Below are 11,990 nucleotides of genomic sequence, written 5' to 3'. Positions count from 1 at the left end.
TCCAGCTCTCCGCCGCCGCCGCCGCCATCCTGGGGCCTCCACGTGCGCGGCTGCTGCCCGCCTTCCCTCGGCCTCTCTCAGCCCAGGCGGGGCCTCAGCTGGCGCGGAGATTCGGCCGAGCGGGCTCAGGCCGCTTTACTCCCATCGCGCCTCTGGTATAACTGCCTAATAAAAGCAACACACTCTAAAAAGTTTTTAAGTCCAAAATCAGTATCGTCTTTTTATTTGGTTTAATTGCATATAATGAAATTACGCAGAATTCAACTTTAAAAATCTTTTGTCCTTCGTTAACAGAATGGTGGAGCGTGTGCAGTACTGCAAACTCTGAACGTATGTATCCACAAACTTCCATAACTTTTTTGTTTCTGTAGAAATGGTACATCTGACACACCAGGTAAGGTCTGGAAAGAGCCTTCACTGCAGCTGCCTCTGAGAAAGAAAATCCCAAGGAGTAATAACAGAATCGCTGCTGAAAAAGTAACACGTGGTTTAAAGTGTGCTTCAAATTCACTGCAGTTGAAAACTTATGTGCTTTTTAAACCTTTTTAACAGTACTTTGTGGGAAGGGTAACATACTTTTAAAAAACTGCTGGATTTATATGCATGCCAAATTTCATACTGCATTTCAAGCCAGCAAAAATTAAAACAATTTTAATTATTATGTAATGCCACCAGTACCTTGGTGGTTTACTTTAAAAGTACGTTGATATCAGAAATCAAGATTTCCCAAGACAAAAAAATACAGAGGTAACAACACTAAGTGATTGGAGCTTGCTGCCGTGAAATTTCACACAGGAGCCTGAGACCCAGTCCTCCAGGGGACGGGACAGCTGGGGCTCACGTGCTGCTCTTGAAATGAAGGTGTATTTTGGTTACTGGTGATATGGAGATGCAAGAACAAATGTCTTGTCAACTCATTCCCCTGAATTAATGTGAACAGGATGCCACGTTCGCTCACATTACATCGGAAATAGAGGATCAACAAGTCCATTTATTTTAATTTAAAGGTACTTCTTTTACTGCGTATTGGTTGACACAGTTCACAAACCTGAGATGTGGAACAGAGTTGTCTAAGCATCAGTCAACCCTGGCCCTTAAGCTAAAGCAGTTCTAGTAAAGATGGGGTTGTATTTACTTGTTCAACTATTTTGACCAAAAAGTTTAATAAATTTCTGATGTTTTACCAGATTTTTTTACGACGTTTTTCCATCTTTCCTTTAAGACGTACGTATTTCCTGCCAAACAGGAAACCAGCCTTCTGCCTCTCAGACGGCCCCGGGCAGAAGGCGCATGCGTGGTGGCCGCCACCGGCCGGGCGGGGGTCCCTGTGTCTGTGGGTTCTAACCACCACCACCCCCGAATCAGGCTCACGCTCCTCAGAGATGCTCCTGAGAAACGTGCAATTTAAGAGGTCCGTGTTCTTTTCCGTTAGACACTTCCGATTCCATTTAAGCCTTTTCCTGATGAGGTAAAAATCCTATGCGTTTCAGACTTGACGTTTATTTCTTCTTTATATTCTTTGTTTAAAAAATATCTGTTGTTTTTCTTGTTCTTACAAAGCTTACCCCTTTTCTCCCGTTTAAAGCTAGAGACAGCTAGAGAAATGTTATCTGTTCCTGAAAGGTAATTCTGTGAGTTTTCATCGTTCCTTAGAATTCTGTGCTCTTGTTTGTCCTGAAGCTTTAACGCTGTCTAGGTTGATGGCCTGGGTTGGATGAATACGCTTTACTGGTGTGTGGATTTAGACGTGCACTTTTTAAAGAACAGTGGCGGTTCTAGAAGCCAGTACAGGACAGGACTCAGAGTCTGATTTTAAACCGTCCCCCAGTCGTGGGCGTTCGCAGGACGAGCAGCAAACTCCCTCCCCCGCGGAGCTGAGTAGCCGTGGCCTCACAGCCGGGAGCCGGCCCAGACTGTCCCCTGGTCAGCACGGTGGGGTCCAGGCCCCGCGGGCCGATCCCAGGGCTCTGGTGCTGCGTGGCCGTCTGAGGAGGAATTGTCTGCACGCTTTTGTCAAAGGGGGTCCAGGATTGGCGCTGAGGCTTTCTCTTCTGAGCATGTCCGGCGCCCGCGGGCAGAGGCGGGTGCGCAGACCGAGCCGGGGCTGGCCGGGCCGCGCCCCTCGTGGGGAGGACGGCACTCCGCGCGCGGAGTCCCGGTCTGAGACCCGGTGCTGCCCCGGGGTCATGATGGGGCGGCGGGGGGCAGTCCTCCCATCAGGAACTGCCCACTGGGTGCTGTGCCGGGAGAAGCTTCCGCAGGTCCTGGGGGGACCAGAGAGGGAGGGAGGGGACGCCACACGGGGCCCACCCCGCCAGGGCTTCTCCACGGGGGTGTGGATAGGGCGGGGACAGCGGGGGGTCGGGTGGGGCCTGACCGGTGCGGCGCCCGGGGCTGGTGACAGCCCTCCTGTACCGGGCGGGCCGCGGGCAGACACCCGGCATGGGCTCCCCAGAACCAACCCGGCGGTGTTCGCCGGACGGACACGCCACAGCGCGGCGTCACCGGAGTCCGTGTCCCGCCCGAGCCCTTGGAGAGCTGGTGAGCCGGGGGGTGGAGCGCCACCTTGATCTCTTAGGAACCCTGGCGGCCCTGACATCACGGGGAAGGGGGAATTGGAGACCGCAGGCTCTCTGCTCAGCTGTCACCCGTCTCGACCGGCAGCCCCTTCCTTCACGCCACCAGCTGAGTCCCGCGAGGGGCAGAGTCACGGCGGCGGGACGCGGGGTTGGGGACGGGCAGCTGAGATCACAGGAGTCCCGGCTGCGGGGGTGGGGGGTCCTGAAGCATCCAAGGCGACAGCCGCGGCCCAGCCTGACCCCCGCCTCTGCGCCCCCCCCCAGGACCCGCAGAGCCTGTCCCGGGAAGGCTTCCCTCAGCTGCCCCACATCTGAAGAGTGAGGCCTGGGGCTGGGGCCCACAATCTCCTGTGACCCCGGCAGCGCCCGGTGAGCGACTGAGAGGACTTGCTGGTCCCATTTCCCTGCTCACTCTCCGGACGGTGACTCCAGCAACCGGAACCTCGGGTGAGCAGGGCCCCTGCCCCCCCCCCCCCCCCCGGCAGGATACGGGACCTTGGCCGAAGCCAGGGCTCCGGGCGGGACCCCGTCTCCTGTGGTGCTGGTTGTGGAGGTCGATCCTCACCAGGCTGCTCCGTGTTCCTTTGGGGTTTACTGTGTGTCCTGAGATGATTCACTTGTTTGCCCCAGAGTTTATTAGTAGTAAATTATCTTTGTATATTTTGGGACATCTTTAAAAGATGTGTGTTCCAGGGACTTCCCTGGTGGCACAGTGGTTAAGAATCCACCTGCCAATGCAGGGGTCATGGGTTCGAGCCCTGGTCCGGGAAGATCCCACATGCCGCGGAGCAACTAAGTCTGTGCGCCACAGCTACTGAGCCTGTGCTCTAGAGCCCATGAGCCACAACTACTGAGTCCGTGTACCACAACTACTGAGCCTACTAGAGCCCGTGAGCACAGCTACTGAGCCCGCGCGCCACAACTACTGAAGCCCGCGCACCTAGAGCCCGTGCTCTGCAACGAGAAGCCACCGCAATGAGAAGCCCGTGCACCGCAACGAAGAGGAGCCCCCGCTCGCCACAACTAAAAGCCCATGCACACCAACAAGGACCCAACACAGCCAAAAATAAAATAAACAAATAAAAAAAAAAAAAAGATGTGTGTTCCGTAAGGATGGGAAGCTAATTTGTTATTCCAAGAACTAACTTTCAGGGAAAATTTGTTTTCTAAAATCTAATTATCTGAATGCAGTGTAAATCTACAGTTCTTATGAGAAATATTGTTAGGTTGTTTTTGGTTTTCTTTTTTGAAGTGTAACTGACACAACTATGTGAGTTTAAGGTGTACAACGTAACGATTCAGTATTTGTATATGTTGTGAAGTGACCACCACAGTGAGTCTAGATAACTTCTGTCACCACACAGGAAGTTTTTTTTCTTGTGATGAGAACTTTCAAGGTCTCTCCTAGCAACTTTCAAATATGTGATAGTTATTAACTAGAGTCACCGTGCCATACATCTCCAGGACTTATTTCATAACTGGAAGTTTGTACCTTTTTACCCCCCTTCTCTCTCTCTCCCCCTCTCCCTCCCACCCCACACAAACACACATAAGCACACACACTCACACCTGCCTCTCACACCACTCCCACACTCACACCAATCTCTAGCTACAAGATTGGCTTTGTTTTTCTAGATTCCACATATAAGTGAGATCATATGGTATTTGTCTTGGACTTACTTCACAGCATAATACCCTCGAGGTCCATCCACATTGTCTGAAGAGGCAAGACTCCATTCTTTTCATTGCTGAGTAATGTTCTGTTGTATACATGTACCACATCTTTATCCATACACCCACCAATGGACACGGGTCGTTTCCATATCCTGCCAATTGTAAATAGTGCTGCAGTGAACATTGGTATGCATGTATCTTTTCAAAGTAGTGTTTTCATTCTTTGGATAAATACCCAGAGTGAAATTGCTGGATCACATGCCAGTTCAACTTTTAATTGTTTGAGGAACCTCCATCCTCTTTTCCATAGTGGCTGCACCAATTTACATTCCCACCAACGGTGCGTGAGAGTTCTCTTTTCTCCATATCCTTGCCAATACTATTATTTCTTTTCTTTTTGATAAATGTTTTTTCTTTAAGTATTAAACTGTACAAATTTCAGAACTCGCTAAAAGGATCACAGCGAGGTGTCGCCCCTTCCTCTCAGCCTGGTGGTATTGAGAACCCTTGTTAGTCTTGGCTTGGGCCACACTTTTTCTTATTCAAACACGAACATGACATATTCCCCTCCCCCTGTTTTTGCACACAAGGTAGTGATGTGTCCACACCTGCATTTCGCTCTGTCCACACCTGCATTTCGCTCTGTCCACCGCACACTGGTCCTGGCCGTTCCCGCCCCCCCACCGTTGGGAGGAAACATCCAGCACCACGAGGATGCAGGAGCCAGACTGGGTGGGCATTCCCTGCCGGTCCAGGGATGCTGAGTAAAAAGATATTGTCTGTTTATCTTACTTTTGTAACATTTTATTTGGAAATAAATCAGTTGCAAAAATTGTAGAGTTCCTGCCTGCCCTTCACCCATCGCCCAGGTTTAATTAACACCACGTAAAGCGGGTGAAGTCACCCCACAGTACTTGTAGCTCATCCACAAACCTTCGTGTTTGTTTTCGCAGTTGTCTTTTTCTCACCCACCCGGGATCCACGATGCATTTCATTGCCGCATCTTGGATTTTTTTTTTTTTTTTTTGCTGTGTTGGGTCTTCGTTGCTGCGCGCGGGTTTCTCATCACGGTGGCTTCTCTTGTTGCGGAGCACGGGCTCTAGGAGCACGGGCTTCAGTAGTTGTGGTGCACGGGCTTAGTTGTACTGCGGCATGTGGGATCTTCCCAGACCAGGGCTCGAACCCGTGTCCCCTGCATTGGCAGGCGGATTCTTACCCACTGCGCCACCAGGGGAGCCCGCTCCGTCTCTTTCAATCTCTAACAGATCCTCATTTCCTCATGACCTTGACCTCAGACAGTTATTTTGTAGAACCTCCCCCAATTTGGGATGGCTTGATATTTTCTCATGACTAACCTACAGTTACACATCTCGGCAAGAACACAGAGAGATGTTGGGGTCAGGAGGTCCACGGTACCCTAGGTTCCCTTGGCGGTAATTTCCTGGGGAGGCAGTGACACCGGGCCCACGTCGGCAGCTGTCTGCCTGACGGTCACTCGTTCCCTCGTCCCGTTTATTAATTAGATTCTGTCGGGAAGAACTGTCCCTTCCCCCACTTACTTGGTCTCCATCAGTGTGGACTTGGGGATCCTGCTCGAGTCTGGTGACAGCCCATCACCAGCAGGAACCTGTTACCAGGCTGACCCACTCTGAGCCAGTGCAGGTCCCTCAGGTTGGCTCCGTGTCCTTCACCTCAAGCATGGCCTCACCTCCTGGCACCACAAATGTTCCTTCCTCATGCTGCCCTGGAATTCCCACTTTTCCAAGGAGCTCTGGCTTATGGGAGAATGGATTCAACCCCCAGGATCTGTGTTATTTTAATCCAAAATTGTCTGGATATTAAATATTCTGTAAACTTGCTATTCTGTGAATAAAATGAATGATGGTGTTATTTGCATTAACATAAGGGGTGCGTGGAAAGGCTGTCACCATTCTGCTATCCTCTCGCCCAAAAGGTCAAAACAAAAATACATATATAGTCACACATTTTAAAAGAATCAAACGTCCACTGGAATGTTGCAGGGAGAGGGGAAAACCTTGTGATCGGCTGCAGCAGGCACTTCCGGCCACCATCACGCAGCTCAGCCTGTGCCCTGGGGAGCGTCAGTGTCAGGGCGGAGATGGAAGGAAGGATACATAACGAGGAGAGGAACAGAGTAATGATCCAGCTAGAAGACGAGAGAGAAACGAGATTTTAAAAAGTGAAGAAATCAGACGAAAGCTATTGGAATCAATCATAAATTAAAATTGGTGTTCCAGAGAAGGAAGGGAGCGAGGCCGGGGGTGGGGGTGGGGAGCAGAGATTACACTTAATAGCTCAGAACTCCCCAGACCTGGGGGATGCCTTGCATGTCTCAATGCACAGAGGCCTTCGTCATGGGCCGGGTCACCTGAGTGATGGACCCACAGAGCTCTCTAAGGCGTGCTGGCTCTGAGGACGCTTGGCCTTGCTGGAAGGTCCTGAGTGCAGCCTGGCGCTCGTGACTTGAACAACCAACATTTGCTGTTAAAAGGGAATCATCCCCTTGGCCAGAGTGGGTCAGTGGGATGCAGGCTTAATGTTTTAGGGATAAATTACATAAAGAATCTGGATGCCATTCCATCAGCCGTCTCCAAATGAAAGGGCTGTAGGCCTCTACCTCCAAGGTAATTGTTTAAAGAGAAACAAGTATTTTAAAAATTAGAATGTTACATTTATTTAACACAACCGAATTTAGTGTGGAAAAGTGAAACAAATACAACAGCATTTATACAGTATATCAAAGGGGCGGCCTTTAAAAACCATGCAGTGGGGATACACCTGGTTTAATGAAAAAGCTTGTGTGACGTACGTAAATACCGTAACCAAGTATTTGGCAAAGATTCTTTTTTTTTTTCTATTTCCAGGCTTTTAAAGTAGACGCAGAATAGCTTAGAATAAAGCTGATTCTAAGAGCACACAAAAACTGAACACAGACAGACTGAATTTAGCAATCCCAAGATAAAAGACACTGACCGTCCGGTGGTTGCCGTCCAGGGTGGTCATAAGTCTCAGTGAGGGTCCCTGTGCTGCACAAGGTGCCGGTGTGGGGACCACCTGGCCCACCCGTGTTGCAGCCTGGATTCTACGTGTCACGTCACAAAGAACCACCAGCACAGTGAGAGCTGAGGGGCGTCTGTAGTAGACGGATGCATCCACTTAAATACGGTCTACAACAGGGTTGTAAGGCCACAGTGTTTATTCGGGATAAACCCTCACGTAGTCCTTTTAATGTCAACGGTATTCGTTCTTTCAAAATACAGTGTTTAACTCAATCAAGGTTGCAGATAATGTGTTAAAGTACTACATACATCATGGATACGTTAAAAATTATTTATACTTAAATATTTATAATATCCGAAGAAAGATTACCACCAAATTATTAATAGGTATTAATCAATGACGGGCTGATTACTTTATCCCATAAGTATGATTATGGGAGAGCACGGTCTTAGTCTTTATTTTACTGAGTTAGGAACGTGGCATTTACAGAAGAAATGACACAGTGGTGCAGCCACCCAAGGACCAGGACAGCCTCCTCTGTACGCTGTGCTGCGGACAACACACATCCCCACTACGTGAGAAAGCTGGACGCCAATTCTTCATCAAAACATGCTGGTGGATGTCGTCAGGCGCCTTCCAATGTAGATCCTTAACAGAAAAAGGAATTGGTAGTTAACGTGGTCTCGCAACTCCCGGGCCAAGTTTGCACAGCTGAGACAGGGCAGCTGACGCTGGTCCCAGCTTATTTACGTAAGGGGACTGGCTCTCTTATACCCACTGTTAAAACTTGGGTTTTATTCTTCATCAGCGTGTATACGTTTCAGCATCTAATTTAGAAGAATCCAGCTGTGCTCTAACAGCCATGCAGTGGATACACTCAATACAAGCACAAAGGAGACGATTCTACCCAACCTGAAATGCCAGTACTCCCGTCACTGTTTCCTGAACTTAGCACACGCTGCTAGAAAGAGGTGCCTGCAGGACAGGTGATATCGCCAAGTTTATCGGCACCAACCTCATAGAGCCCTGCTGAGCAGGGAAGCCCACACCCCCAGGAGCCCAGAACTGAGGGGCGTGGGCATCAGAGGGCTGTCCGGGCACAGGGGGCTGGGGAGGACGTCTTCAGAAGCCTGCAGCCCAGCACTGGGAGCTTCCTTAGAGCAACTGGTCGGGGTGGATTTTATTATCCTGACCGCTTTGGAGGCTGGTAAGAAGGGCAGACACCCCTGTTGGGGGCTGGCTGCAGAAATCCATCTTGACACGAAGGCCTAAACCTCAAGCCGGCAGGCCCCCACAGAATCTGACTGCTAGTTCTGGAGGAAGCTCCAGAAATCAGTACCTCCCCGCGAGAGACTGGCAGAGTCTGACTCTGAAAAGCACTGTGCTGAGAGGGAAGGCCAGCGCAGAACCAAGAGGGAGAGGCCGGGGGCCTGGCCCCGCCAGGGAGCCCTCTCCCCAGGCAGGCAGGACTGTGGGCTGGGGTTCGGGAGGTCGGGAGGGACTCTGCTCTCGCCTCCCAGAGCAGGCGGGCTGGCGTCTCCTCTGCCACATTCACGGAGCCTGCGGTGGCACCAGCCCACGTCAGAAGGCCATCTTGACAATCCAGATGTCCAGTAAGCTGCAGCCACAGAAGCCCATCCATCCGCACCAGGACAAGGGAGACCCCCCCCCCGCCCACCTGGTCAGAGGCTGGGGATGAGCCCCCGAGGGCAGCTTCGGGCTCCTCAGCACCGTCTGGGCTCAGCGTCTCCATGACCCAGGCTGCCCCTCTGTGTTCCGCACGGTCGTCAGAACTGGCGCCCTCTTCTCTCACTGCTGAGTGGACGCCAACAGACACGTGCAGCCCGAGTTACTGACACTGCCCCCCTGCAGCCACCCCGCAAGGAGTGAGGCTGATCCGCACCTGCGTGCAGCGGTCCAGGTCAAGCAGCCAGACGAGCGCCCCTGCGCGTGAAAGAGGCGGGCGAAACCAGCCTCTGCTGCCGGATACCCGGGGCAGCGCCGCCCTGGCTCACGGCTCTGGGCTCTCTTTCTCGACCGGGACGGGCTGTTTCACACGCCCATGCCGCCCGTGCTTCTAAGACCTAGAAGGACCCCGCGCTGTGCCGTCCCCACGGGGAGTCACTTACCCCAACCCGATGGCCAGCAGATGGGACAGCAGAAGAGACGGCAGAAAAACTTGGAGAAACTCTGCGGAGAAGATGCCCCCTTTCTTCATGACGCTCGTGTTCCGCATGCTGAGCGTGGGCGCGCGCTTCGGGCGCTTGAAGAGGAGGAACTGCCTGGGGGAGAGGCGCTGCTCAGCGGAGGCGTGCGGGCCGGCCGCGCCAAGGCAGGCCCCCGGTGCAAACAGACTCACTTGGTCGGGGGCACGTTTTCCGGCCGGCTGGACCAATCCCAAATCCAGTCTGAGTTTTTCTTCAAGATGCTTTCGACTTCCTTCCTCCTCTCCATATAGTCTTCCTCAGACTGGGGCAGAGCGAATGGTGAAAGCGAGCCAGCCTGCCGCACCCGCGGCAGGACGCTCAGCTCCCACCCAAGCATGGGACCAGCAGGCAGCGCTCGCAGCCCAGCCCCGGGAGGGGGGTGGTGAGGGCTGCACCCCCGGCTCTCCCCCCCACACACACACCACCGGGCTGAAGGCCCGACTCTGGCTCGAAGAGCTGCAGACACTGCCCCAAGGCAGCGATGCCAAATGAGGACAGACGCCCAGAGATGGAAACGGAAACCATCTAAAATGGCCCAAAACAGGGATGTGCCTAAGCAAGCAGGATACTGCACGGCAATGAAAGCAAGACACACCTTCATGTTAAATGGGAGAGAAAAAAACCCAAAAACTTACGTGTACCCCTGACTGCAGCCACATTTTTTAAAGTATATAATACACTCATTAAAGAGCTTTTAAAAGTTGGATTATAGGTGCTCTCCCCATACTTCTTTGCATTTGAAAAACTCTGGACCTGATCATCTAATTCCTCCTTAAAATCAGGGGGGAAAAAAATTGGTTCAAATTTTGGAAATACTCTAAAACATGGTACCAAAACCAACCAAACGCCTGGGCGCACCAAAGCTGCGGTGGACCCCACGTGTCTGGGGGCAGGCCGGGCGCCGCCCCTGAGGAGGCCTGAGCACCAGGGACTCCTGGTTTGCTCGGTGGGGGAGGCCTTGAGGGGAGACCAGCACGGGTGGGGCGGGGGGGACCCCAAGTGGTACTGACCGAGCCCACGGTTCCTGACAGCTTTCACAGCGAGTCGGGGACCCACGGGTTCCTAAAATACACTCCCCAGGCATCACGACCAGAAAGGACCTGGCAAGGCCGCACTGGCCCCGGCCCGACCAAGGCCACCAGAGAGGCAGCACACAGGGCCCCAGGCTCTCTCCCACCCACACTCTGCCCAGCAGACAGACCCGCCACCTAGCTCCCAGCTCCCCTCCCCCGGCCACTCCCAGTGTCTCCCCGGACGGCGTGTGCGGGCAGAGGCGCCGAGGCCGCACGGCCTACCCAACCTCAGCCCCTGCCACTTCCGGCCCCGCCCCCCGCCACTGCTTCCGAGGGCTGGATTCCACAGAACTTCGTACAAACAGATCGCAAATGTGTGCACGTGCACACCTTACCTGGGAGCTGTTCTTTTCTCCAAGACTATGTGTGTCTGTCTCAGAAGCTCTATTAGTATCTTGTGGGGTCTGTGAGCGAGGTGGGCTTGGGGAAAACACAACGTGTTAACCTTCTTTCCACCAGGAGAAGCAAAACCCCACAGGCAGGGGCCACCCTCCGGGGCCGGGAGGCTCCCGCCAGCACCTGGGGCCAGGCCAGGGCCAAAGCGTCCCTCCACCTCCTCAGCTGAGCTCTGATGCCCTGCAGTCAACAAGCAGAAGCAGAAGCCCAGCACCACACACACAGGCCCAGTCGCTCCCTCCCACCTAAGGGCGAAGGGCCCGCTGTCTCGGGAGGGCTGGACTGAGGCCAGGCGGGCGTTTGCAGCCGTGCCTGCTCCTACCTGGCCTGCCAGCGCTGTGATACACACGTTTATGCCCACCTGTCACAGTGAGAGCTCCTGGAGCTGCTCCGTCCAGATTCATGCTGGGCATCCAGCAGGATTTTTTCCATGTCGCCATTATAAATAGAAACAGAGTCTGGAACACTGCTCCCGTTCCCATTACTGCCAAAGTGTAATTCTACCCAGGAGCCTGATGGGGATAAAAAAAGGACATGGTTGCAATTTTCCACCCACTCTGGAGTCTGGTCCTAACAAATAACCAGCTCGCGCCCCCATTCCCAAGACGCGCCGGGGACTCGCAAGGAACCGTCGCCTTGAATCACGCAGCAACGCCCTTGAGGCCCATCTCTGGCACCTGCATTACAGTGAGCCTCCCCAGGGACCCTTGGGAGCCAAAGTGCACCTGCTGCCACTCCCAGACTACCTGCTCAGTCAGTGGGGTCCCAGGGACCAGGACACTCTCCTGCACTCAGCTCTTAGAAAGCAAAGGGTGTCAGCAAGAGCCTTAGGAATTTACACACTAAGGAAAGCTTTACGACCTATTTACACATTCCAGCGTCACGTTCTGACCCTGAGGTCCCACAGGATTCATTACGATTACTGCTCTGTATCTTACATCAGATGAATAGAACAAAGGTAACTAAACCTGATTAACCAGAGCAAGCAAACCGTCCCAAGTGCTCATCTAGCCAAGTCTTTACAGCAAGTAAACTCGGCA

The 11,990-nt window shown here is 52.8% G+C and overlaps 1 protein-coding gene across 1 annotated transcript in view; it reads right to left on the bottom strand.

Moving 5' to 3' along the window:
- Nucleotides 1-7,865: 7,865 nt before the first annotated feature.
- Nucleotides 7,866-11,990, bottom strand: part of BNIP3 (BCL2 interacting protein 3) — a 10,900-nt gene continuing 6,775 nt past the window's right edge. Inside the window, exons 2-6 of the mRNA XM_007452002.1 lie at nt 11,312-11,462; nt 10,890-10,974; nt 9,634-9,743; nt 9,404-9,556; nt 7,866-7,922 (exon numbers count right to left, since the gene is read on the bottom strand). Coding sequence (XP_007452064.1) covers nt 7,877-7,922; nt 9,404-9,556; nt 9,634-9,743; nt 10,890-10,974; nt 11,312-11,462 — 545 coding nt within the window. The 3' untranslated portion in view covers nt 7,866-7,876. The remainder of the gene's footprint in view (nt 7,923-9,403; nt 9,557-9,633; nt 9,744-10,889; nt 10,975-11,311; nt 11,463-11,990) is intronic.

The sequence above is a fragment of the Lipotes vexillifer genome, unplaced genomic scaffold, assembly GCF_000442215.2.
Source record: "Lipotes vexillifer unplaced genomic scaffold, Lipotes_vexillifer_v1.1 scaffold1117, whole genome shotgun sequence".
Classification (NCBI taxonomy): Eukaryota; Metazoa; Chordata; class Mammalia; order Artiodactyla; family Lipotidae; genus Lipotes; species Lipotes vexillifer.
The sequence above is the reverse complement of the archived record's forward strand: the minus strand, read 5'-3'. Positions and strand labels throughout refer to the sequence as shown.